Source organism: Pomacea canaliculata, linkage group LG10 (genome assembly GCF_003073045.1).
Source record: "Pomacea canaliculata isolate SZHN2017 linkage group LG10, ASM307304v1, whole genome shotgun sequence".
Classification (NCBI taxonomy): Eukaryota; Metazoa; Mollusca; class Gastropoda; order Architaenioglossa; family Ampullariidae; genus Pomacea; species Pomacea canaliculata.
Genome location: NC_037599.1, coordinates 20,314,769 through 20,341,993, shown reverse-complemented (window position 1 = coordinate 20,341,993; position 27,225 = coordinate 20,314,769). Strand labels below are relative to the sequence as shown.

At 40.1% G+C, this 27,225-nt stretch overlaps 4 protein-coding genes across 15 annotated transcripts in view; 1 reads left to right on the top strand and 3 right to left on the bottom strand.

Annotated features, from left to right (window-relative positions):
- The window catches only part of LOC112573579 (probable 3',5'-cyclic phosphodiesterase pde-5), a 55,688-nt gene extending 54,003 nt beyond the window's left edge, over positions 1-1,685 (bottom strand). For 3 of the 9 annotated variants that reach the window (XM_025254071.1, XM_025254070.1, XM_025254072.1), the window contains exon 1: positions 1,331-1,671. The gene's annotated coding sequence lies outside the window, so the exon portion shown is untranslated. Of the gene's footprint in view, positions 1-1,330 lie in introns of all 9 variants that reach the window. The other 6 variants (XM_025254075.1, XM_025254076.1, XR_003101259.1 and 3 more) reach the window with 5 other exon arrangements.
- Positions 1,686-4,920: 3,235 nt separating this feature from the next.
- Positions 4,921-11,389, bottom strand: LOC112574237 (arylsulfatase B-like). Of its 4 annotated transcripts, none has more exons than XM_025255154.1 (5): positions 11,206-11,386; positions 9,045-10,206; positions 8,123-8,304; positions 6,646-6,901; positions 4,921-6,229 (listed from the first exon to the last, which is right to left on the bottom strand). In XM_025255154.1, exons 2-5 carry the CDS (start codon positions 9,877-9,879, stop codon positions 6,021-6,023), a joined length of 1,482 nt encoding a protein of 493 aa, XP_025110939.1. In that variant the 5' UTR covers positions 9,880-10,206; positions 11,206-11,386; the 3' UTR covers positions 4,921-6,020. The 4 variants fall into 4 exon arrangements, with proteins under 4 accessions (XP_025110939.1, XP_025110941.1, XP_025110940.1 ...); XM_025255156.1 differs by having other exon boundaries at positions 11,223-11,386; XM_025255155.1 differs by lacking the exon at positions 11,206-11,386 and adding an exon at positions 10,849-11,089.
- An 833-nt stretch (positions 11,390-12,222) lies between these two features.
- On the bottom strand, positions 12,223-18,543 carry LOC112573931 (reticulocalbin-2-like). Its single transcript, XM_025254632.1, has 6 exons — positions 18,287-18,543; positions 17,586-17,746; positions 17,161-17,308; positions 16,523-16,715; positions 15,579-15,771; positions 12,223-14,903 (listed from the first exon to the last, which is right to left on the bottom strand). Exons 2-6 carry the CDS (start codon positions 17,722-17,724, stop codon positions 14,632-14,634), a joined length of 945 nt encoding a protein of 314 aa, XP_025110417.1. The 5' UTR covers positions 17,725-17,746; positions 18,287-18,543; the 3' UTR covers positions 12,223-14,631.
- A 1,484-nt stretch (positions 18,544-20,027) lies between these two features.
- Positions 20,028-26,021, top strand: LOC112573930 (lactase-phlorizin hydrolase-like). Its single transcript, XM_025254631.1, has 10 exons — positions 20,028-20,353; positions 21,158-21,285; positions 21,567-21,731; positions 22,373-22,465; positions 22,750-22,933; positions 23,777-23,922; positions 24,326-24,413; positions 24,877-25,015; positions 25,252-25,436; positions 25,705-26,021. Exons 1-10 carry the CDS (start codon positions 20,191-20,193, stop codon positions 25,914-25,916), a joined length of 1,503 nt encoding a protein of 500 aa, XP_025110416.1. The 5' UTR covers positions 20,028-20,190; the 3' UTR covers positions 25,917-26,021.
- The last annotated feature ends 1,204 nt before the right edge of the window (positions 26,022-27,225 follow it).

Here is a 27,225-nt window from a genome sequence, read left to right as displayed (position 1 = left end):
CATCTTATTCACATTTTCTGACTTCTGCCTGGAAAGATGTGTTAGCCGTTTACACAGTCCTCGTCTACAAAAAAACTAATCTTGATAATTATGTCTGTATCTAGTTTCTTACTACCTTTATAAATCTAACGAATATAAAACTATACAGAGTACAGAGAGTATATACATATAGTAAAAAGAAATCGGTGCAAAATAGACGAACCTTCAGCATTTTTCCTTCTGTTAATGTTCATTTCAATTTCTTTATTCTTTATATATTTTAGCTGTCTTTTATTTACCCCATTAAGCTTTTCAACTAGACTGTATTTCTATAGACTAATGTCTGTCCAAATAAAGTCTCGTTCTAGCTAATTTCATGATCAGATCATTCCATGGACTAGACATTTTCTCAAAAGTAAGCAAAACGCAATGAAATGATTTGTGTTCAAGCGCACAGCATGTGACACAGCTTGCAACACATTCTGCTCAGAATTAACGGCCGTAAGCCGCTGGACACCTCGCCCAACACTCAACATGCACACGTGACCATTAGCCAGGTCCCCACCAGGAATCAGAACCACAGTGCCTCTGTCCAGCACCTCGCAGCAAGGATCGATGCCAAAGAGCATAACACATTAAGGGGTGTGACAACCAGCCAAGCGTGGAGGTCGCGCGTCTGGGAGATGGAGTGCTGTACTCTGGGGATTTCATACCCGGGGTATCTCTGGCCGTTCGCGCTTGTTGCTGTGTCTACGAGCAACATATACTGAAGGGAAATAATCAATTCAGCCGGACTGTATTCTCTGTTGGATGTTGTCTGATTTATTTTCGTTCTCTCTCTCTAACATCCCTTTATTTTGTAATTACTGGGAGGAACATCTGATCATGGCTTCAAAATTTAATCATAAGTGATACATTCTAGATATATAAATAAATAAATATCTGTACCACATGTATGTTTTACAACTTACCTTTTTTCACGTATTTTCACTCTGAAAGTTATGTATCTAGCCAGGTTTATTTCTATTTTACTTAAGCCATCGTGAAAAGCATTGTATTGAATCAGTTAAGTACCTAGTCCTCCGCAGTACAAGATAGTATTACAAGTACTGTATTAACTGTTTGTTAAATTTGGGTGAAGCAATAAACAAACACCCGTATGACAAAAAAATCATGTATATTTATAAATTATGTTTGGAGAGGGGAGAGAAAGAAAAAGAGTGAAAAGGGCATTAGCCCCAATACGACCCTGTGTTGTACACCAGTACAAACTTCCTCTTTCTTATTTTTTTCCTTTCTCTCTCTCTTTCTCACACCCACATACTTCACTCTCTCTCTCTCGGTTACTTACTTCAGAAAAGTAGACAGCTTCAGTCGTGTCGCTTAGGTCTCCGCTGCTCAATGCATCGACAGGGTAACAACACGGTGACAACCGCTGCAGTGTAGGAAACGGTCAACTAAGTTTGTTTCTCGTCGCTGGTCCTTTTCACGGCACCGACTGACGCAAAGCTTCCCACACAACAGTCCCACTGGCCTCCACCCTCTACAACCACCACCATATCACCACCCCGAACTGCGAGTCAGTCGTGTCACGCCAGGAAAGCCCTGTGTCGAGCGCTGACGAGGCGGATCCCGTAGCAGACGTGAAAGCGTCGCCACTGGATAAAGAAGGGGAGGTCATGCACATGGCGTAGTGGCGAAGTCAAGCAGAAAATGTCTGAAACAAGATATCGGAATGCACTTTGACTGCTATACTATCCTGTACCTTTAATATCCTTAAAGTTGTTGTTATTGTTTATTTTTTTGGTGCGTGAATATGCGATCTTTGTGAGACTGTGCTAAGTCGCCCTTCAATTAATCCCACTACGTGTGGAGCGAACATTGACATTATGCAAAATGAATAAAAAAAACATTCTTTATAAAACAAGCGATAAATCTAGACTACAAAGTAATGAACGGACATTTCATTATGCTAAGTGGATATAAATGTTTAAAAAGCATTCTGTATAAAGGAAGCTATAAATCTGCGGATAATAAGACCCACCACGAACCTTGCTGATAGCTGACCATCGAGAAAATGTCTACTAGCTGTTATATCGTCGTCTAGCCACAGGATGTCAAATAAACGAGGGTTGAACACAGGGAATACCACACTCTGTGCACAGCTCCAGCTTCCAGCTCCTAAGGGTTGAATGACTCCTTCAGTTTTATGTGGACTGAATCGGTCTAATTCCACATGCATACCAAATCTTTATGTCCATATATCTAAGAAATGGATGTAATGAATCCAATCACCTCAAATCAAAACTGATGGGTAAGCAATAAAACACAAAGAAATCCCTTTCAATGTTCCTTCCTTCCAATGAAACGTATAAAGAATAAATTAAAAGGTAAATATTTTGTAATTAAATTTTCAAATTAAGACGCGTTTAAAGTTTGATAACACCCAAACTGGGTCTACTTTTATTTTATTGGTTATTGTCTCAAATTTACACGATTTTAATTTTGTACAAATCACATTTATTAGAGCATACGATGCGTGGCTTGGTGATCATCGAATTATCGACTATCCCAACAGCATTGAAAACATGTACCGCTGCAACCGGCTTGTCATGTGCTTTTGTAAACAATTAAAATGAGGTTGCTTATTACTGATAAAACCCAGTCAGAATGTTCTACACATTTCTTAACAAAATATAGTAGCGACAAACGAAACCGGATAGAACTAGTGCTCCCCTCTCATCAAAAATCACACAGAATGTGAGAATCAATTATGAAGGACGTTAGTCCATTAGAAATAATGCTAGAACATATTAATTATATTGAAATAAAAACTCCATACAATAGATAGCATTACAAATGTTCTGCTTTACAGAAATGGTGTTCATTGGATACAAAGCCATTTATTGCATTACATTGCAAATCCTTTGGTTACGTAGCAAACATCATGCATTACATGGTAATACAAAATGTATATTACAACTTTCATACATTAATTGGCATTGGAAATTTCCCGAGTTATAGAGCATAGTCATGCAAAGTCATGCATTACAAAGCCCTGCATCACCCAACCGTATCTGACAGAAGCTAAGTAGAGCCGTTAGGGAAAGTAGTCCCACAAGCACCACGTGCGACATCAGACGAAACACCGAGAATTATCGTTTCATTCCGTGCCTAGACAACATTCGCTGAACTTTTTGTTTTCCTGAAACAGATACGGGACACTGGAGATGCAGCCTCAGTGTCACCCTCGACTGCATTCTCTCAGTTCAGTATTAAAGCGGTAGTGTTGTAAGACCTGCTGCTGTGACCCATCGTGAACTTGTCTGTCGCTGCTTTCAATTTACTCGCACAAGGAATTCAGGACATCTGGTTTTTTTGTATGAAGGAGGGCAAAGCAGTCTGGGAAGAAACAAAACATTTCTACTCCTAAAGATCTTTGATCGAACAACTCCTCTGGCTTGGCTTTCTTTTCATAATCATGCTCAAACATTATTCAGATATTACCTAATCATTACCAAGACATTACCCAGTTCGAAATTACCTCCACGTGCAGCTGTCTCTTTCTCAAGATAGAAACTGATGTCTAGAACACTCTATATGCTGGTGACCTATGACCTGTGGGGAACACCATACGTCGACAAGGAAGGTAGGCTGAAAAGCGATCCTCGCTGTCGCTTTAAACAGGTAATTTCACTCCAAAATGTGTTATTGGAGTCCACCCCTTACTGGTCATGCCTGTTGCTCGTTTATCTATCTGCTTACCTGCATTGGAGCGGTTTGAAGCAATAAAAATATGTCATGTCATGTCATGTCTGTTTGTGTCCATCCTGTTGCTGTTTTTAAGTCTCTCCCCTCACACATACACACATGTAGGCAGCACGCACGCACGTATTCCATTACCCTAGCATTACCCTTTCCAGTCCTCACTAACAATAGTGGAGTCTGCACAAGGCTTCACTCAAGCTCAGGCAGAAGTTTGTACGAGGGGGTCACCATGTGTCTACAAGATCGACATAGGTAAGAACACCTTTCTCGGCTCTTTAATTTTCAGACATTCACCATTTCACTTGTAGGTTGGAAATGGTCTGGCGGTCAAAGCGAGGAGCGCCCTCAAGCGGCAAGTACAGTCGTAAAGTTTTGTACTCGAAGCCGAAGACACCTTTAACAAGACTGAAGATACATGCGCGCGCGAAAAGAATATAAAAAAAAAAGAAATAATTTGTGTAGGGGTTGTTGTTCAGTGTTTGAATGTGGTGCTGCTATTTCACCCTCGAGCTGCACAAAAGGGTGAACAGAGCAGTTAAATTATTTGAGGCATTGAACCGTTCGCTGGTAATGGTCGACCCTTCCATAATCTGGTGTGCATGTGTGCATGTGTATGAGTGTGCGTGTGTCTCGTTCTCTCTCCCTATATCTCTCTCACATTCGCACGCGTGCACGCACTACCTTTCTCTCTTCCTCGCGAACACACACACACAGAGAATACCCATGTGAACACGCCTAAGAAAAATCAAATACCCCAAACCCACCATGCACGCACCTATATTATATCATTATATTATATCAGGCCAGCAAAGCACGTACACACATACACACGCGCGTGCGCACGCAGCACTGGCACGATGACGTGTATGTGACTGAGTAGTGACTCAGTGTTGATATTTGTTAGTCTATGTTTACCTGATCACGATGACCGCCATTATCAAAAGATTTTGTTACTGTACGAAAGCATTTTGCTGCTATTGCTTATGAGTTCATTGGCACATTCCTACCCGACTTGAAACAATGGCATTATTACAACATTGCCATCAATAATTATAGCAATCTTGCTTTGCTTTTTGTATTGATTGCACCAATTCTGACAGTTTATACGATTCAGTCGACATTTCTGAAAACCCTGTTGCGACACATCCTTGACTGCAATACAATGAGAAGAAATTGTTTTTGTAAAAAGTGTTTTAATGAACGCTTCAAAACGTCTGAACACGTGGAGCAAGGTTCAAAACTGGAGCAGGAGGATTTCACATCAGCCGCCAAGGAGACGTTGACCTTTGACAGACATGCTGATGGTCACGTGACTGAATCATTTTACTTAACGAGCAAAGAACCCCCCCCCCCCTAGCAGCTGGGTTGTCCCTCCTGTGCAACTAAATTCAAACTAGGCAACTTGACAGATTCACAAACACTACCGCGCACCTCTTTACACCCTCGCACGCACACATACCCACGCATGCACACGTTGTCATGCTCTCGATATAGAAGCACTTCATGCACTAAGAAGGATACAGGACAAGTCATTTAAATATATATATACACAGATATATCACCGGCGAGACCGTGGGACTTGGTGCTCAAGTGTGTTTTGAGAGGACTGTTTACGGAGACGAGTCAAACAGCAATAAGTGTTTAATATTGTGCTGTTGTTGTTTTTGATTTTTATGTTTTTCTGCAGCGTTGTTGATAATAGTCTTATGCATCTGCGTGTTTTTAAGAAACATATTTGTATGCAAAAATCCCTGAAGCTTAATCGTGTAAACACCTCTTGGGCTTGTTGTGGCTTTTAACTCCCTCATTCGCTCACTCTGTTGTTCACCTCACCCAATCACTCATTCTGCCTCACCCAATCACACTTACTTTCACTCGCCCACTCACACTCACACCCAATCCCTTACTCTCACCCACTCACCTACTCACCCAATCACTAGTACACTCGTACACACCCTCCCTCTCTCTCGCTCACACACACACTTTCACTCACCCGATTCATCTCACACACTCACCTACTCTCCCCCAATCACTCACACTTCTCTCCCCCTCACACAGTGTCAGCATCAACATAAAGTTTATGTCAAATGTGCCTTACAGCATGAAAAACTAGAGTTTTGGACTCCTTAAGCACCTATATTGTAGAGTATATGTAAGAGGTGGTCTAAGTAAGACCAATATTTCTGTTTTGTGAAATGAAGCACCAGCAGGCAGGAAAAGAATCTACCCGTTTAGTGGACATTTTCTTTTTTAGTCATCTCAACTTCTTCCTGTTAACACCAACCAGGTGACCACACCCCATCAAAGTTCTTCGGATCCGACGCAGGGTCAGGAGGCGGGAAGTTAGCGGGAACCAGCAACTTCTTCCAGTCTGCCAGCCTCGCCTGAAGCTGGCGTGTCACATCCGGGTACTTGTCTGCGATGTCGGTGGTCTCAGTCGGGTCGGCCTCGATGTCGTACAGTTGGTAGGTCGGAACGGCACCTGCGGCAACAAGCGGCAGATGAACAAAAAGGTAGTCTCAGCGACAGGTGGGGGCTACTTTAATCGGACAGGTGGCACGATAACAAAGGTGAGATCGTGTCGAACACAAGAATGAGAAAGCACGCAGCTTGCATATGCCGGTAAATATGTTGATGAAACTTTACTTTTCTCTCTCTCTCACACACACACACACAAACACATGTTCCTCATTGTTTAAAATAATAAATATCAACAAAATCACCCGGGGAGGGGGGGATAACATTATGTGAGCAATTTTCAAAAAAAATTGCGAGGTCAATAGTTTGAGCATAAACAAGCCTCATGGGACTTTTTTTATTATTATTACACGATAAACTGAGTGCTTGAAATGTTGACAAACCAAAAGGCAAAGCTAACAAACAGCTTGGACGTTTTACCTTCCGTCGACATGTCAGAAGAATCAACTGCCCTGTCCCACGCCTCGTCATAAATGTTGAGGTCGTCCGTTTCCTCGACATCCTGACCTATGGTGCCTGGTCTTCCTTCAATCAGCTTATAACGACCCAATCGCAGAGCTCCGTTCTGATCGATTTCGTCAATGTTATACACAAACTCGTCTCGAGGGCTGGGGCCGTTTTGTAACAGAGCCTGCCATTGGCTAATTCCGTCGATATCGGTTTTCTCTAACAGGTGCTGTGGTGGACAAAGAACAGCTTTTTAAACAAAATGGAGGATTTTACAGGTCTTAGAAGTCATGTACACCACCTCTACAAAAGTTGTCTTCTTATCATCGTAGTAAAGATAATGTTTGTTACATCATCGATCTGTTTTGTTTTCTTTGTTTGATGAAGGATCTCACTTTCATACTTTTGTTAGAAAAAGTAGTTAACTGCAATTACCCAACACAAGCACGTGTTTCATTTTCTGTGAAATTGCACAATGCTGTGGACTGAGCTGACAAGGCTAGTCTATGGAAATGCCACCAATGAGAAGTGACGATCGTACGTAGTTAACCCTCATTATAATAAATTAACATTTTATTCGGTTTGATGTCTTTTTTTTCCTTTTGCTTCAACGGGCCACTTGTACTGTATTGAATTGTGTCTTGTGTTGTTAATGTCTTTGCACGTTGTAACACTCAATTAGAGGCTTAAAATTTGTTGTTAGCATGTCGACGGTTGCATGCTAAAGCTCTGAGGGGTGTTTATTGATATTTTATTAATATTTCCTCTTGTGTACAAGCGTTGTACTTGGAAGCCTTGCTCTAAGTCACATTGTTGATGGCTCCATTGTGCATCTTCTACTTCTACCACGGACTCATCTGTCCAAACTGATGGCCAAAGATATTGAATGCTAGCAGTATTTACTATCTTTGTGCTGGTTGTCTGCCTAAACCTGTTCTTAGCCTCTTTAAGTTGTGGGCTGTCAGGTCTCAGTGAACCATCTAGCAGTTTAGTGTCTAGAACCGAGATAACAATTTTTGTCATCAACAAACTAGCAATTAAATTGCTACTTTAATACTTTTTTTTTTCTCTCTCTCTCTCTTGGCAAAGTCCTCAACCTTCACTTCCCATGACCTACAGCCCATAAACTAAAAACACCAGAGACCATAAAGCACAAGCTTTTGTACCTCCGTCTGCTGTTCTTAATATTGGTAGTTAAGCCGGAAGCGAATTTGTACTTTACGCTCGTTCTGGTTTGTTTGTTTGGTGTTTTTTTTTTTTTTTCTACTTCGGGTGCAATGCAAGGGAGACAAATGCAAACCTACCATGAAACTAAAACCCATCAATCACAAACTTGAATCTTTCATGTGGTTCACAAATTGTCTAAAGTGTCATCATTAGCATGTTCTCACATGAAATGTTTAGTGAAAATAAAAGCATAAAATTTAAAAATTATAAATTAGTTATTTACATTGGCCTTGCTGCCGGCAGCAGCCGACAAGATGGTCGGATACCAGTCCACGGCATGAAATAATCCGTTGTAGGTGTATCCTGTCTTGTTTAGCCAGCTTTGGCTGTAGATAAAAGCTGTACCGCGGGTTCCTCCTTCCCACAGAGTACCCTTCGACCCTCTTAGTGGCCAATTGTCTGCCCCTGAAATAAAAAAAACCTTTGTCTCAAATAAAAATTTTGCCATATATGTGGACAGAAAAAAAAAAATCATGCAGTAAAAGCTTAGTGGTGTTTCTCTTTCTTTCTGTTTGTGTGAACTAATTTCTGCGAATATGACGGTGTTTTTACAAGTATAGAATGTATGAAGAGAGAAGAGAGTACATTGAAATAAATGTTTCTGTTACCTGCTGTATAATACTTGCCAAACAAAGTAAATAGAAACTTAACCCACAAGCAGGTAGAAACAAAACCAGAACGGATTCAAATGAACTCAAATCAGACCTCGCTAACATACTCCTCCGAAGTTTAGCTTACTTAAATTACATGATTAATGTTTATCCTTCACCTATTCCCAGACCCGAGTCAAACAGGCTTCAGCCCACAAAAAAGTGTCACTGCTTGAACCGCTACATGTAAGAAAGAAAGCATTTCGTCTTTGACGAGTTTTACCTGTTTCAGGTAAATGTCTTTATCTAAGGTGACCAGACGTTTCGGGGGCGAAAGCGGGACACGTGCCGATGATGGTGTCGTCACCGTCAAAGAACGCCGAATCAGCGTACGGTATTCAGATTTTTAAAGACAACCGGGACATTTGATGGTCTTTCCAGAAAGCCAGAAAGCGGGACATTGGGCGTCCCGCCCGATGAGCAGGCGGGACACGAGGTCAAAAGCGGGACTGTCCCGCCTAATGCAGGACGTCTGGTCACCTTACTTTATCTCACCTTCAGGGATCGGCCCGCCGTTGTCGGTTGTGAAGAATACGATTGTATCTTCCCACAGCCCCGCCTCCTGCATGGTGCTAGTGACGTTGGTCACCGCCTCATCCAGGGCAGCCACCATCCCGCAGTACAACCGCCTCGACTCCTTGACCACCTTTGAACAGTACCGCTGCACGTACTCCTCAGGAACCTGCAACGGGTCGTGGACAGACTGGAAAGGGAGGTAAATGAAGAGAGGCCGCGAGGGATCGTGGCTCTTGATTATCTCCACTACCTTCGCCGAGAACAGGTCAGCGGAGTAGTGTCCCTTGGCAGCGACTTCCACGGATGTGTTGGACCGGAAGTCATAGGCATCGCGGCTGCCGGTGTGATTGTAGTAGTCCTCTCTGGCGTTGTAGAAGCCGTAGAAGGAATCAAACCCCCTGAAAGTCGGGGTATAGTTCCAGTTGCAGAAGCCTAGGTGCCACTTGCCCACGATGTGTGTGGCGTAACCCAGCTCGCGCAGCCGTTGCGGGAGGGTGATGACGTCAGCGGGCAGGTAGGCTTTCTGGCTGGCAATGATGGTCTTGTGCTGCAGGCCCAGCCGGAAGGGAAAGTAGCTCGACATGAAGGATGCCCGGGAGGGTGAGCATACGGGCTGCACATACGAAGAATTGAGGATAATTCCAGCTTCCGCCATTTTGTCTAAGGTTGGCGAGTGGATTTCAGAATTTCGAAAACCCACATCGTTCCAGCCCAGATCGTCTGCCACGATGAAGAGAATGTGAGGATTTTTCGACGTCACTAGCGGCTGGTAAAATGTTAAAAGAGCCATGCAAATAACAATGGCGGGTTTCATCTTGTCGACAGTCTTTCTCAAATTTTTGGCAGGTTGAGTTTGCGACCACAAATGTATTTCTCCAGACACACAGCTAATCGGCTGTCACCTGTATTTATACGCCTTTGTCTACCTGGGTCTGAATCATTATCACATGCGTCGTGTTCGTCACGATGGCTCTGATTAGTTGTCAGTTTAATAAGTTGTCAGCTGTTGTCCGCCCCGAGATTCGCAGTACATTCCTTCGATCAACATCAAACTAGGTCGACGCCCTCAGGTTCGATAACTGTGTAGATGCGTCAGATCAGACTCGATTGCATCCCTTGATATTGTTGGGTTGTAGCCACGCTTTAAAATAACATTTAAAAAAATATTTATTAGTTAAGAAAACTTTACTGAAATAACAAGCACATTATATCATGCTTTCAGAGCCCATCACAACAAACTATGTCTTTGTCCATCTTGACCTACAAGATGAAATAAGAAAATTATGAAACATGAGACAAATTGTTACCAGAGGTGAATAATTATTTTAAATTATCTAAATCAAAGCAGTAGTGTTGGAAGTTAAAGAGCAATTCACAAATATTATCCTTGCAGAGAATTATCATCAACATGTGCTTAGCGTATTTGCGTTAAAAATTCGAGCTTAGTACTAAAACATCTGAATTGGGAGTATGACTCATACACCTATAATAACAGGACACGAATTTAATTTTTTTTTAAATTAAATATTATAGTTAAGCATACAAAATGTGGGAGGGGGAAGAGAATATTTAGGCAAAGAGAAAGGAGTAACATTCCATTGCATCTTTGGTATTGCACACATCCCTGGAATAGAAAGATGAATTTATTCTTTCTAGCCCTGAAAGGTATTTAAATGTAGTTATAGTCAATCAGTAAATGTTAGTGTGTCTCCCCTTTAAAAATAAGCATGCAGCTAAGAAAAGCTCATGGATGGCTTTCACAGGGAACAATAAAGTCGCTTACATTACCATCCATGGCGGATTTTTAAGTCGAGTCACGCGCAGAGTCGAGTCACATTATTCACATCAAGCTAATCAGGTCCGAGTCAAACCAATCAATACAACAGCAAGTCATTACTGTGTGTCACACTGCCATACTGTAGTTTGCTAAAATTATAATAACAATGATGTTTATTTATAGCGTGCTTCCCTCACCAAGGAAGGTGGGCTTTGGGAGCCGTACATGCCGGAAGTCGCACGTGCACACACTATCAATAAACATCAAATTGCGTGTTACAAATTCATTCACCATCACTCAAATCACAGCTTTCTTGCTCTTTCATAAACGTGCGCACCCATGCAGAGAAAAGCATATACACACCAGAGCACAAGACATACCACTCGACAAGACGAGCGAGTCAGTCATCCTCAAAACATTTACTGTCAGCTACTGCAAGGACTGAAACGACTTTACAAGTGTCATTTGTCTTCCACTTGAAATCGCCCTGAGCACAACATGCATTTCTTGCAACCGTATTTGTCGGTATTCTAGTCTAGTCGTTTTACTTGTGTCCGGTTTGCTGTCATGCGGAAGTTAAGCTGGCAAACCGATTGGTATGATAGGCGGTACGTATTTACACACTACATTTAGATACTAAACTGCACTTACAGAGTGTATTTAAACACAAATCTCCATTAAAATATTTTGTTCTTTTGATAGTAATATTTATTTTCCACTTTCTCTTTGGGGGGAGGCGCAAATTAAGTTTACCACACTGAACAGGAGAGTATCTGTACTCGCAAACTGCTACACAGTGAAGTGGTGGGTTAAAATAGTCTGTAGACCACAGAAAGGCTAGTAGTGGGGCTATTGAGCTGGAAAGAGATTATTTCCAAATTCAAAATCCTTTGTTGTTCCAATCAAAAAAAAAAAAAAAAAAAAAAAAAAAATCCGGTTATTGTTTTATAGACTAATAGTCTACATTCAGAATTATATGCAAAATAAATTTCTATTAGATTTTGTTGTAGATGTACCTTTTGAGAGTGTTTGTGAAAGAAGGAGATAGGGGACGGGAATATGGTGCAGGGGAGGGGGTCAGGCAGCATGTAAGGGAAGTAGCCTGTCATAATTGGGGTAAATGCATTTTGTTTAAAAAAAAGACTGTTAGTTCCCTTACTCCAAAAAACTGATGCATTTTATGGTTTACACATTACATACCACAGCAGACTGTACCATAAAAATAAATCATATGGCACAACACACTGCACTTTAAGAACACATTGCACACCACAATGTACCCTAAAAGCAAATTTTAAAAATGCATTTAAGTTTGACGATAATTCATTCACGATTATCCTCACTGCTTATCCCTCTTCAAATCAGCATTCCAAAGTCAAATTAGAAAGTGCAAATTTATTTCAAATTTTCTTGAAATAATTAAATGCTCACAACATTAAAATGGTGGGAATTGTTTTCAGCAGGTATAATTTTGTCCACGTGTTCAACAAGCTCATGATACAAATAATACTGCAGTGCTTTCAACATCAAAATATCCCTGAAATAAGATTAGCTGATAGCATGACATGGGCAACATAGAAATACTTTAAAAACACTAAACAAAAAACTAAAGCCTAAGAACTTAAACACAGTGTTTTAGTTAACAAATTTCTTGACTTATGTTCTTTGAGTTCTTTAGGCCAACATTAAGAGAGCTGAACAACATGCATAACCCCTACAGTATTCATCTACAAAATAGTTCATGTAATGTGTATGACTTTCGGAACTTTATAGCTTTTTTATAACTTTTTTTTTCATGTACTCACTGCAAACCAAGATTCTGTCATTAAATGCATCCAAGATTCATGGATCAACATTTAATGGCGAGCAATAGTTCATCATATTCTCAGCAATATGTGTCAAAAGTATCAAAATCTTAGAACTCATTTTTATCTCCTTTGACCCTTATCGTTAGTACATGAACATGCAATGAAATACCCTAGCATGCAAAAATCTCACTGCAGCCAAAATATCAATTTGATTCAATGTTCTGAAGCAATTTAGAAACTAATAACTTATAGAAACAACTTTTCAAGCATTAAGCAGTATTTTGATTTTTTGTTGATTGTAAAGAGACAAAAGTAATACTTCTAAACAGCACTCAAAAGAAAAAGCATATCGCATCTGCAGCAACTTTCCCAAAACCTGAAAACTAGCATCAAACACTATGGCAGAAAATGTTATCATGGAGCTTTCAGCTTCCAGGACTTTAAGATTATAACTATTTCCTCAAATTTTTTTTAGGAAACACTTCATATTTTAAATATCAAAGTGTTACCAAACTAATTTAACTTACATTTAATTTTACTGAGTTTAAAACATTGCGAATGATTTATTGTGTTGCTTCCAGTGGATTAAAGACTTCAATTTATGGTCATTACTTTATGAAAGATCGGTTGATGGGGAACATTGAAAGATAGAAACAAGCCTGCAGGGCTTCTGCTTACGCAAAAAATTGCGTACAATACGCATTAAAAGTTTGGAGGACCCCTTCATATTTCGTCAATGGAGTCCCATTCAAATTTGGGCGAAGAACAGGGACCCCTTAAAAATCTGAAGAAGGGCTCCCTGGGACCCCAGAGATTTTAGCCTTAGCAGAAGCCCTGATTAGTCTATCGTAATACTAGTTGTACAGAGAAAGTTTTATGATAATTTTGTCTATTCAAATGTGTGGTAGATGTTCCAACTCTGTTTGGATAACTGTACTCTCTCACCACAAGTCATCAGTAACAGATTTTCCAATGAATCGTGGATTTCTTTATGTGATATTTTTAAAGAATGTATAATGCATATGTGCCAGCATCAAATAAAATTATTTACTAGTTAATGAAATTTGACTGAAATGAAAAACACATTTGCATTCAGAGCCCATCACGAAAAACTAGGTAAGTCTCTGTCCATTGTGACCTAAAAAACTAAATTATTATATGAGAAACAGAAAATTATGAAACATGACACATGAAAATGAAGGATGGTTTTGTTCAATCTCCATAAAATCAAAACAGAAGTGCTGGAAGTAAATAAGCAATTCACAGATTTTAAAATTAGACATTACAAAATTTTAAGCAGAAGATTTTTTGATAAAATATTTGAATGTGGGTTTTTGATATTTTTAATGTGGTTTTTTAAGAATAGAATAGAAGAAAAATTACATTTATATAGTGCACAATGGAATAATTTCTGAAATCCTTAAAATACACATGATGCTACTGTTGCTACAGAAAGGATAGAATTTCTTCCTAAAGTTCCATTGGCTCTCAAGACTATGAAAGCAATACCAGCATAGGTATTTAGAGTAGCAATAAAAAATGCCAACATTAAAGCCATGGTTCAGGCGCAAATATAAACATATGCAAATCTGCAGTATCATTTGTGTTCACAACACTTTATCATGTGTGCAACATAAACTGAACTCATCAACAATGCATGTAATCCAGCATAAGCTGTGTACGAGTTTACCAGTCTAGAATGGGAGGCATGGACTCGAAAATTAGGCACGATGACCCAAATCCTAATATATCTTCTTCCCAGCATCCCCTCCTAAGCCCCCCAAAACCTTCTGCATTGCAACATCTAGTCTCATCTTTTAAATATCTTCGAGGTGTAAAAATCAAAATGCCTTTTAAAAAGGAAAAATGCATATCGTGTAAACAGATTAAATGACAAGGGTTAAAGTACCGTCCCTTTTGTTCTATGTCTAAAATAGACAGCAAAAGCATTTCTTTTACAATCATAAAAGCACATCTAAGCCTAAAGTTCTTCATGCAATGAACGTCCATAATCAGTCAAAGAGTTTCCTACGAATTCTTTGGTCTTTGCAGCTATCTCTTCAAAAGACAACTTGTCATCTTTGTCTGCATCGGCTATTTCAATCAGGTGTATTGCCTCTTCCTCCGCAATTTCATCTACGTCTGGGACAATGTAAGTCTTCAGCTCATCCAAACTGAGCTGCTTGTCCCCATTTTTGTCAAGGTCTTCAAAGTTTGTCTGGGCAGCTTTATCTGCCTCCACATTCCCTTCACCTGCAAAAGAGCAAATCTTAGATGTGACTATGTGAATATGTACGTGACTGAGTCAAAATATTGCGGCCGTAGAAATGTGCATGGCGTTATCCTTATTCTCCAAACTAAGGTGTATGTGACTAAAGTGGTTAGATGTGTTTATCTAAAACAAATAAACGTTCTAATCAATAAATGAGCAAAACCTAATTGACTATCACTGTCCAACTGACTAACTGACATGACATCCAGGTGTTGTGTAAAAGTCACAAATAATATTTAACTTATAAATCTAATTTTCAATGAAATGTGCAATAAAACAAAAAAATGACACCTAGATTCCTGAAAAATTAAAGAGATTTGTCCCCTCCACATTTTGTGACCATGCATCATTTCCAAGTCCCTGCCTAGATTAACTGTCACTGCATAAAGTTTACTACCACACAACAAACCCTTGATCATATCTTACCATGTAAAGATTTGGCTGTCTGTAATGAAAACTACTAATTCCTGAATAGAACCTTTTAAGACAGTCAAGCACTGATATTCTTCCTAAAACCAAAAGAGCCCCCCCTCTACATTAAAAATGATCATTTTAAAGTAAAATGTAGTAAAAATATACAATTACAAAAATAATACTAGATATTGTCTATCAATACTTTGAGAATAAATTTTGAAATAACTGAAGATAGATTTCACCTGGAAGAAACTCTTCCAAAGATATCATCCCATCATGATTTTTGTCTTTCTCTTCCAGATATGTCTCCAGCTCATACTTGTGCATGTATGGAAAGTTTTGTGGAAAGAAAAATGCAACATATTCTTCTTTGCTCAGCTTTCCATCCTTATCTAGGTCTGCCCCTTGGAACTTTCGTCGATCCTCTTTCACCATCTATAGCAAATTAATCATGTATAAATGTTATGCTTATTTCACGGTAAAAAAATCAACATGTCATAAAAAAATACCTGCTGCTGCTAGTCAATGTTCTTGCCTAACAACAAAACTAATATTTTTATACCCACCAAAACCTTTGTAAAAAAATGGACGCAACTTCCACAGTCTCATATAACTACAGAAGCACATACATGACCCTCTAGATCTCTGTGACAAAAAAGGGAAGAGAACTGAAAGACCTTACCAGTCTGATAGACAGTTTAAACACATACAAAATGAAGACCAGCACTGATAAAAGCAAAGTCATGGACACTGGCAATGGCAAAGCTGAGATCTACATAAACAAAGTATAGGTCGAAGAGGTAAATGGTTTTAAGTACTTGGCAGCCTTCCTCTCCAGATATGGCTGGTCTGTGACAGATATCCACATCATGATCATGACAGCAAAAGCAGCAAAGGATAGGCTGAACATCAACTTTACCATAAAGTATGTATCGCAAGTTCTAATCCTGTATCTTGGGCTGTTTTTTTTTTCTCTGCATGCTGTTACCTGTTGACAGGGTGAGTTGCTTTGCCATGACATAGCCTTAGTTGCTGGCTCAGCATTAAACACCAGTACCTCCTTCCCTCTATGCTCTTTCCCATTTCCATGTGTCTCCCTTGTAGTGTTTGCCATTATGTATTGCAGGATCATTCTATTCTCCTAGCCACAATTACTAATACATTTTACTAATAAAATATTTGTTACCTTCAGTGTTCCAGCATTGTCCCTCATCTCCTCTGTCATTTCCTCTGCATCACGGATGCTATCTTCTAAATTCTGTAGCTCCTCTGTATTGAAGGAAAACATCTGTTTTAAATATTCCTCCCATGATACAAAGCCATCATTGTCTGTGTCTTCTTCAACCATGTGCTCAAGTGCTTCCTCGCGATCTAGGCTCCTGACAAAAAACAAAATAAGCACTATGCAACCTATGTCCAGGTAAAAATATTGCTATACACCTCTAAATAAAACACTGTCACTTTTGTTTAAATAAGCCCTTTTTGTGCTGCCTATATGGTTCGATGAGGCTGAATATTTGCCGTAGCAATTAAATTGTTTGTTTTTGTAGTGGCTTACGCTCTACCTCAGAGCAGGTGTGCAAAAATTTGATATCCAGGGGGAAAATAAAAAATGGGGAAGATGTAAAAGAGACAGTAACTAGAGGAATATTCTTTCTATTAAACTATATGATACTCTTATTGTGTTCACTGCTTAGTTTGAGAAACAGTGAAAAAAAATCTTTCAAATGCTTGGAATTAACATTTTGATTAAATGTTACAAAGTGTTCCCATTACTCTCTGTGTACCTTCCTGAGGCAATTTTCAATGTCACTCATTACTTACATGAATGATGCAACCATCCATTTGTACATCTCTGCCTGTGTGATCAAATTATCACCATCCTCATCATACTTTTTAGCTAACCCTAGCAGTCTGCGTTTCGCTTCTTCTGGTGACAAGTTTGCAAATGCATCGTCCAATACACCTGACCCTGAAATGAAACAATGACATTTAAAAGCATGTGATTCTTACTTTTGCCAGAGCACCATACTTTATTCTGAGTCAGACATTAACTTTTCTAAAGAAATTTGCCTGTAGATATTATGTAAATTAAGCAAGAAACAGTCTTTAACAAAATAATGAACAAGGAGTTTTCAACACCTATCCTTTTCAACTTTAAAAACCTAATCTTAAGTATAAAAAATTCAACTTTTAAATTACAAGTCAGGCTTTAAATTGAGAATATGATTGAGAAAGATCTTTATTACCTAGTACGGCCTCATGATCATATGCTGCATTATGCTTTCCATCAGCATTTTTGTGAGACACATGTGGCCCATGATTAACATGTTCTAGACTGCAGACATTTCCAGCAAGCAGGAGGAAAATTAATTCAATTGTATGCATCCTTTGTATGGAGGTCTTATTGCTGGAAATGAAGTAAGAACAAAAATCACCTGTTATGTAAATTATAAATGCAATGTTTTGACTTTCATTAAGTTTCACTTTTCCCTCTCATGCACATGTGCACGAGCAGGTACACACAATATATATATAGAGAGAGAGATTCTGTATAGTTTATATTTAATACTTTGTAATAGTTTTAATGGTATTTAATAGCTTTTCCCATTTAACTAAGTGACCGCAAAAAATAAAATCATAAAAATCTAAATACTTAAAATATCATATGTTTTTATGTTCTCGGTAATACTCCAAGTTTTAATTATTGATGGAAATTCTTAACAAAAGTAAGCGATCTGGCGCGATAACATATAGAATGATCACGAATTTGTATTACGTCCGTGGAATGATGATGTGACACCAGATCATTTTGGTAGTGACGATCACTATCTGTCTATTTGCAAAACTTCTGTTTGAAAATTTTTCACAAATATTAATCTTTTAAATCAAATAAGCTATAAACTGCAAAATTCTTTGCGGTAACTGGTATATTTGAAAATGTGTCTACCTTGCAAATTAAAACGGCAACACGCTTTTGTTGAACACAAATGCTGCGGCAGACACAATTCGTCAGTTCATCCTCAGTCCCACTTGTGTAATGCCTCTAGCACGCAGGATATTCTCTTCACCGACGTGGCAAGTCTGCGTCAGATAAATCTGCAGCTATTGTGACAAGCGCTGGCAGTTCAAAGATCAAATGATTTCCATCAGTATCTAACCCTCAGGCAGACGATTTTTACCGGAAGTAAGAGGGTTAAGGGAGGGGAGGGAGGGGAGTAATCCGTTTTTGTGAGGGTGTCATCGCTATAAAGGAGAGAGATTGTGATGATGTTATCTGTAGATGTGATCTTTGGGAGCTGATTTTACTAAAACCAAAGATTTACATACAGTTGTCAGCCTGAAACTCTATAGTTTACTTCAGCATCTGGCGTTTACTGGTCAGAAATAAATTATATCCCTTTACCCCCCCCTCCAAAGGGAACCAACTCCGAGTGCAACGTCAGATATGCCGGTGTCTTACAGTCACGGACTCCGATGACAGCTGATTTGTACATCTGATTGATAGAAAGCAATCATTTCGTTGCAGAAAGCCTAAGGCCATTCACTTGCAGATCCTATAAACAACTTACCTCCTTGTGGCAATACACGTCAGCAGAGAAAAGGGTCCGAGTGTTCTAGTAATGTAACTATGGTAACAAATTATTTTACCTAGACTCGACGCCACCGTGTGATGACGCATGGAATGATGATGTGAACGATGGCTAAACTTAAGTTAGTTGCGAAGAAAAATTAAACTGATTGATGCAAGTGTTATAACGAACATGATAGTAGGTGGTAATATCGATCACTGAAACTCGCTCTCCTTTGCGGTAGATGCATGATTACAATATAATCATATATATATATAAGAGTGTCATATTCTACGTCTGAGAAAAATGGATTATGAAAATCAGATGGTAACATGTATAGCTGTGTATTTAGTTATAAGATTATGAAGTAAATAAAATCTCATAACTCAATTGGTGTTACATGGTTAGATCGGTTTGTTGTTTTGAGTGGAAATCTATACATACGTGCTTCCACCTAGAGAAGGTCATTAAAGGCTGAGGGTAGAGAGAACGAGAGGAAACCGGAATCGATCCTGCGAAAAGGTGTCACACACAGAGAGTAATACGATATCAGATCTGAAACCAGTGCCTCTCAATCTTCGGTCAAGCGTAACACCGAAAAGATTAGGCATATTCAAAAAGCGAAAGCAAAGATGATAAAGAAAAGCATCATTATCTGATTTTTAAGAGGTTTATTTCACCATAAATGAATTAAAAGGTGCTTGAAGTCATGGGTCCTAGAATGGATTACATTTTTTAAGTTCTCTTTATCCTGTGACGACTTGATACATAACAAGAGGGACTGAATGGTGACTTATATTTTAATATCTAAAATACTATACGCGTAGCACCAAACACCATCTAATGTTTTCTTTGTGACAGAAAAGCAACCTCTTAGAATGGCATGAGTCAGTAAAAGAATGGGCAGGCCGCGGACTTACTTACATCAGATAAGTTTCTCGATTATAAATAAATTCCTACCAGCCGCCTCAAACCTCAGCGGTCACATGGATTTCCTTTTCAAACTCTTTTTTACAAAAATCCCGATAGATAAGCTAATCTCGGGGTCCTGGTTGGTTCCCTTTGTTGGAGTCCCAAGATAACAGATTCTATTTTTTCGCATACATTGTACTTGCTCTCCGCATCTTGAAATTAAAGAAATTGAAGAAAAATATTTAAAGGGACATACCACTAGTCCGTCAACCATTGTCGAAGCTGCATTTCAATCGTCTAACGGCCGTGCGATTGAAACACTCTTAACAATTTTTTTCACTCTGACGTGTTAGAGAAGAAAAGTATAGCGATGATAAATAGGCAACAGCTTCTCTTCTCTTGTTTTCTTCTCATCGTCGTGCAAGGTGCAGAAATAGGTCGCGATGAGTTCTATTATGGCCAGTTACCAGAGAACTTCACGTGGGGCGTGTCCACTGCTGCCTATCAAATCGAGGGCGCCTGGAACGAGGGAGGTAATCCGCAGATGATGCTTTCTAATTAATTTATTTTGCTTTACCTGGTCTGTTTGAGTGCCCATACAAAAATTAAGTCATTTGTTTTGGAGGTGTCACAAACGTGCAGGGCTGCGTTTCACTTCGATCCTGTAATTCTACTTACAGACTAGATAAGGTCGATAACCAAAACAGTTTTTAGATGTGATGCGATCGTGCAACAATATAGTGCACATGGTTGAAAATAAGAGAATCGGTCGATTTGACCATCAGTCGATTCGACCACGACCCATAGTCAATTCGACCACTGCCTAAAGTCGATTAACCTCTACTTACAACAGTCAAGCAACGTAGGCTGGTCTTCGCTGGTCATGTGACCTGGCACGACACCTTGTAGACAAATTAAGTGAATTTTGTCCTTGACTGACACACACATTTACAGTCACACAGAGCAAGGAATCAAGGACGAAATTCACTTGTGTGTGGGGATGGGGATAGAGAGTTGGGGGATCCGTCACTGTATCGCATTATGCCCATAAAAATAAAGCTTCTAAATTTTAAAAAGTCTATCAGAACGATCCTAACATTAATACCACTTTCTGAACTCGGACTTTTGCTTGAACTTGATTAAGGACAATATAAAAATAGTCCATTTATGCAAACCTACTTGATCTATAGATAACCTTGTATGGCTGAGCAAGTCTTGTAATGAACAGAAAAACTGGTTATCAGTGCAGTCTCTCCTGATGATGTACTTTACAGAACGATTATTGTTTAAAGAATTTTTCAAACAAAGGATGACACCTAACATGTGGTTTGTTTCAGGCAAGAGTGAACATATATGGGACCGCTTTTGTCACGAGGGTCATGTCGACCTGAACATGACAGGGGACGTGGCTTGTGACAGCTACCACAAGTGGCAAGAGGACATCCAGATCCTCAAGGAAGTTGGAGTAAGAAAGATAAATGTCACGGGTCAAAGAACGCCCGGATATTGCTATTTTCTACAATTAATAATCTTTTGTTGAATGCATAATTAAGAAAAAAATTGAGCGGAGCCCTACGATTGGTAATGTACGGGATTGTAAGTTTAGTTGCTTATGTGTTATGTGTTCGGATATGTGCGAGGTGTTTCTATTTTAAGTGTTTGCTCAGAAAACTGTTCAGATATTCAGATGTTGCGCCCTTTCTCATTTCCTGCATCTGAGTTTTAAACTGTGGCCACTGTGGACAGGTCAAACATTACAGGATGTCCATCGCGTGGACGAGGCTGATCCCTGACCCAATAGGTGGCGAGGTGAACCCAGAAGCAGTCAAGTATTACCTGTCTCTCCTGTCTGGTTTGAAGACTGCCGGCATTCAGCCCATGGTCACGCTTTTTCACTGGGACCTTCCTCAGGTGTGTAACGGCCGAATGGGCGGCAATATCAGATTAATAATGTTATTACTAAACACATATCTTCCCCTTTTGTTGTTGTCAGTAATTTCACCATAGAATAAAAAAAACAACTATTGTTAAATAGTCTATTTATAGTCTAACTGTATCACTCACGAAGTCGTTGCAGTAGAATGTGATGGGGACGTAGCAGTAGTCGCAGATACAGAACCGTGAGAACTATGGGGGTCGGTGTGGAAGCTCAGTTGTGCACTTGAATTTGCCCCCAGGGTAAAATGTAGGACTTGTTTATCTTACACTCGATCGAAAGGAGCGGATCGTTGAATGAATATTAATTCGTGGTCGAAGGAGTGGTTGCTAACCACTGCTTTAATAAGCAATGGGTTATGGAGATTGTACAGTCAGCCATGCAGCGGTGTACAGTATCTGAGATGAGAAAGTACTGGTCAAGGGTCATTTAAGCATGCATTAAAGAACATCCATGTCAATAATATCTAATAATCATGTCTAGATAACAATCTCCAGTTTACATGCTTTAATAAACACTGGGTGAGATCAGGTGGTACTCGTTTATAGTCGGGCGTCCACCCCTTGTGGCACTCGATGGTCTTGCCCTGCTTAATGATGTGTATCACTGTTTGCAGGTGCTAGAGGATTATGGGAGCTGGGCCAATGCGTCCATCATTCCGTACTACAAGCACTATGCGGACCAGGCCTTCGGTCTCTTTGGCCATCTGGTAGGTTCAACCAAACACAGCTTTTAGATAAATGAATAACTTTCGTCGTCGCCAGACACATCTAGGAATCTTCAAGCGAAGATAACTCCCAGATGAGAGGTTGGCATCGTACATCGTAGCCTCATCCATAAAAACGATACTCAACCACGCACACCGGATAAAACAATTTGTTGTGAATTTTTTGTTTGACAGTCTGTTAGGTGGATGGTACATACAGGCCCTGTTTCCGTATTATTTATCTGTAGGAGAAAAACAATCATATTTGTTAACCAAATGTGCTGCAGGTAAAATACTGGATAACCTTCAACGAACCCTGGGTCATCACATGGCAAGGCTACGCTACTGGAGAGTATGCACCCGGAATTCAGCAGCCTGCCACCCTGCCCTACAAACTTGCCCATAACATCATCAAGTGCCACGCAGAAGCTTACCATCTTTATGACCAGAAATACAGGGCCTCGATGAAAGGTGTGTTTATCCCCATGGCTTGCAAACTCATTTATGACTAAAAATACCGCGCCTCTATGACAAAGTGCGTTAATCTCCATGCTACCCCTGAAACTACCTTTATGACTAAACAAACAAAGCCCTCTTGACAGGTGAGTTAGTCTCCACCCGTCACAACAACCTTTACGACAGAAATACCCAGCTTCTATGAAAGATACATTAATCGCTTTTCATTACTACTTCAAATGTTAGTTGATTCCCACGGTTACAACTTCCGTTACAGCCAGAAATAAAGAACCCTTAAAACAGGGGCGTTAATCTCCAACTCATGTTTCTGCACACATTCAATATTCATCGTCACCATAAACTTTTCCCCACAATGGCTGTTATGGCCGGTGCGCAGATAATGTTTCCATTGATGTTGTTGTCCTGTGCATGAAAGCTTCTTTTCCAGGGCTTGTATTCATGGACGTCGGTTAAATCAACGACGTTAAAGTTAACGACCGTTGGTTAGGGAACCAACGGTTAAATCCTAACCGACGTTAGAACTAGCGGCACATGGTCATCAGGTATTGCTTTTTGCTCTCCGTAGCTTGGCGACGCACGTGCAAAATGTCGTTTATTTCGTCTTTATATTATGATCGATCTCAAAAACTAACCTGTAACTAAACCACAACGCTAACATTGGATTAAGAGATTTGTCGGAAAAGAAAGCCACTCAACAGCAGTCACTCAGCTAGTTATCGCCAAGTTTCTCAACGCTGTAGGAAAGCAATAGTCGCTTCCGGTGCGAAGGTCAAGATACTCGCAGTTACAAATCTCAGTAAATACCGGAAATGATGCACGTGCAACTTGTTTGTGCAGGGCTGGTGTCCATCACCCTCAACTCCGACTTCTTTGCACCCAAGGACCCCAGCAACCCCGCCCACGTGGAAGCCGCAGAGCGAGCCCAACAGTTCTCCTTGGGCTGGTTCGCCAACCCCGTGTATAAAGATGGCGACTACCCACAGGTGAGGGGTAGGGCAAGAGGCAAGAAGTTTTCACATGATGCACGTGGGCACTTACAACAAATAGTGAAATAAACGAGAACAGGATGCACATTACAGAAGTACAGAATACAGCTGAGAAACTATGTATTAAGTATACATGTCTATGTCTATACAGAACTCTAATTTTTTATATAGTTATACTAGGAATCATCAGCATACATATATATATAGCGAGAGAGCATTATTAAGAAATTTCAAAAAATAAAATAAAAGTAGAGACAAAAATACATGTAAACATATTTCAAATAAAAAATAACAAAATAGTCATTATCCATTATGGAACTGTGGGAGAAAGAGTATTCAGCTTCTGAGATGCAGTTGAAGTATAGCCTGGAGTTTAAAGACGATAGCTGTGGGGTCACAGGTCATGAAGGACTATGTTCGTCGGAACAGCGCGGGAGGCGAGTCTAGGCTGCCGGAGTTTACAGAGCAGGAAAAAGCCTTCATCAAAGGTCAGTAATTATTAAAGTGATGATAGTGAAAGGACTGCTTTAAAAATAACAAATTCAGAACCTTTTTGAAGTAACAAATTCCTGTCCACCGTGAGTTTAAAAGATTTTTTTACGGGTGGTATTTTAAGAAGATATATATCTCGCAAATGGGAAGATTGCGAGTTTTAGAAAGTGGAAATCCAACCTGTGTATCAACAGCATCTAAAGACAAGTAATTTCCAGGGACACTAACCTGACTCCGAACTCTAAACGACAATTATACAGAATATTAGTAAAACTTCGTAAAATATGACAAACTATTTTGCTAGATTTTCTCTTCTCGTCTTTTCTCTTTTCTTCTCGTGTGAGTTTACTTGAAAAAGTCACTCAGGCTGAACCTAATATAGCGGTTTGATTATTCTTGTCTTCGAATATCATCTTCTGTTTGTGTCTACAACTTTGTCACACTGTGTGTACACACCAGGGACCTACGACTTTTTCGGTTTGAATCACTACTCGACATCGCTGTGTGAGCCGACAGACGCCGAGTATCAGGCTCGAGTGCTTCCAGGTTACACCAGAGACATGGAGGTCAAACTGTCCCGGGACCCCACCTGGCACAAGTGGGTTGCTTCTGGTGTTTGTCAACTGTGTCACTGAAACCTAGACTGCATGGTCTGTCGGCAAGCTTGTGTGTGTATGTGTCCCTTACCTCCTTTCTCTCATTAGTCTCTCCTCGCTTTCTCTTCTTTTCTTTTTTGTCGCTCTTCTGTGCCTGTCATTGTCGCCATCATAAGAAAACTCGCCCTCGTGTGAATGATATTATGAAGCTGCCCTCTCATTCATCATGTGACCTCAGAGCGGCCTCCTACTACCTGTTTTACGTGCCCTGGGGGATGCGCGGGGTCCTCAACTGGATTCGAACCTCATACAACCGGCCGCCCACAGTGGTCACGGAGAACGGAGTGACTGACAACAACGGCACCCTGCAGGACTCCCACCGCATCGAGTACCTCAAGACCTACATAGACGAGCTCATTAAAGGTTGTCACATCTATAAGAAATAATAGTAATAACAACAACAACAATCAGAGAGTCTTGCCATATTAATGATATTTGTGCTAGACATTATGTGGTAGAATATATACGCCGTCTGTCTGATGTTATTGTTCCTGGCTTCAATGTTTCGGTTTTGTTATCTTAGCCCTGTCTAGCACATAACAAATATTTTTCACAAATATTGGCATCACGCGTCCTTTGACAGATCTGCTTTCATATTTTTTAACATTTTTTTTCAATTTGATGCTCCCAGCGGTCCTCATCGACGGATGTGACGTAATAGGCTACACTGTCTGGTCCATCATGGATAACTTCGAATGGGCCCGCGGATACACGGAGAAGTTCGGAATCTACTACGTTGACTTCGATGACCCTCAGAGACCGCGGGTTCCCAAAGATTCGTCCAGGTTCTACAAGCAGGTCATCTTAAATCGAGGCTTCCCGAATCCGGAGATTGTTGGTTGAAGATGTTACTGAGTTACGTATCTGCCGCCACAGCAAAGTGTACACAAGTATTCAGCACTGAAATAAATGTGATATCCTCTCAATAAAAAGTGAAGTTTATTGTCAGTCAGACAATATCTGATTTTATCAAACCGTTTAGAACATCATCACCATATTTAATTTTCGATGTCACAAGCTTGGCTCCGCTCGCTCCCCATTCTCCGAATTCTCGTCTCTTGTGCAGAATACCCTGTCACATCACCACGTGACCCAAGTCTTTCAGCGTGGTGTCGGTGCATCGCAATTTCGTTTGAGTAGAAGATTTTATTATTGTTCTTTGTTTGGAGCTAATGACGACAGCTAAGAACACTGAAAACAAACATTAAAAACGGAAGACATGATTTATGGCATACTACACCAGTCGAACTTGACCTACAACCTTCTTGTACACGAATTAAGGGAGTATCCCTGCCAGTGGTGGTGGTGGTGGTGGTGGTGGTGGCGATGGCGGTGGTGCTGGTGGTGATAATAATAATAATTGTTAAATATTCAGCACCCTTCGCTAGCAACTCAAAGCGCTTTGCAAAGAAGTATGTGGACTGGCATAGGTTTCACAAAGAACTTCTCTCTCTCTACCTCACACACACACAAACACAAAGACACACACACACTTTGTTTTAATTATTCCTTTTTTCTCACATACAGATGTCTGTGCAAATGAGGGGTGTTAGGTCTATTGAATGGATGTGCAAAACTGATACTGTCTGGGTGTAAATCAATGTAGGGAGAGGCCGAGGGCTGTCCCAGGTCTTGCCCCGCCATCTACCTTGTCTCCGCTCGATGTTTCGAGGGACAGAAATCAAGCTGGTGCGAAAAATAACTTAGCCACAGAAAAGAAGCTGCACTGGTTTGAACTTGCATAGGGCGAAAAGGATATGGAAACCGTGTGATTGACGATCGTGTCACCTGAAGTTTGCAGAGACAAAACTAACAGGTGTGAGATATTTGCATAAGGCTGTATGCCTGAAGCGGAATATTAAACAGACACGTCAGCTTTACAAAACTTGTTTTTAAAGTCTGAATAGGGTAGGGTTCAAATTTGTTTTCTAATGATTGGGTAAAGCTCGGTGTGTTTCCACAAATATGGATGAACGCACTCTCCTTGCTGTTCTCAAAATACACGACTACAAACATGTCCATATGAATAAAGCGGTCCGCAGCAACAGGATTTATGTGTGTGTGTGTGTTTGTGTGTGTGATAACTGGGACCGAGTGTTAATGAGGCATATCTGTGTACAAAGCTGAGGTTTATTTTTCCAATTTTTCTGAT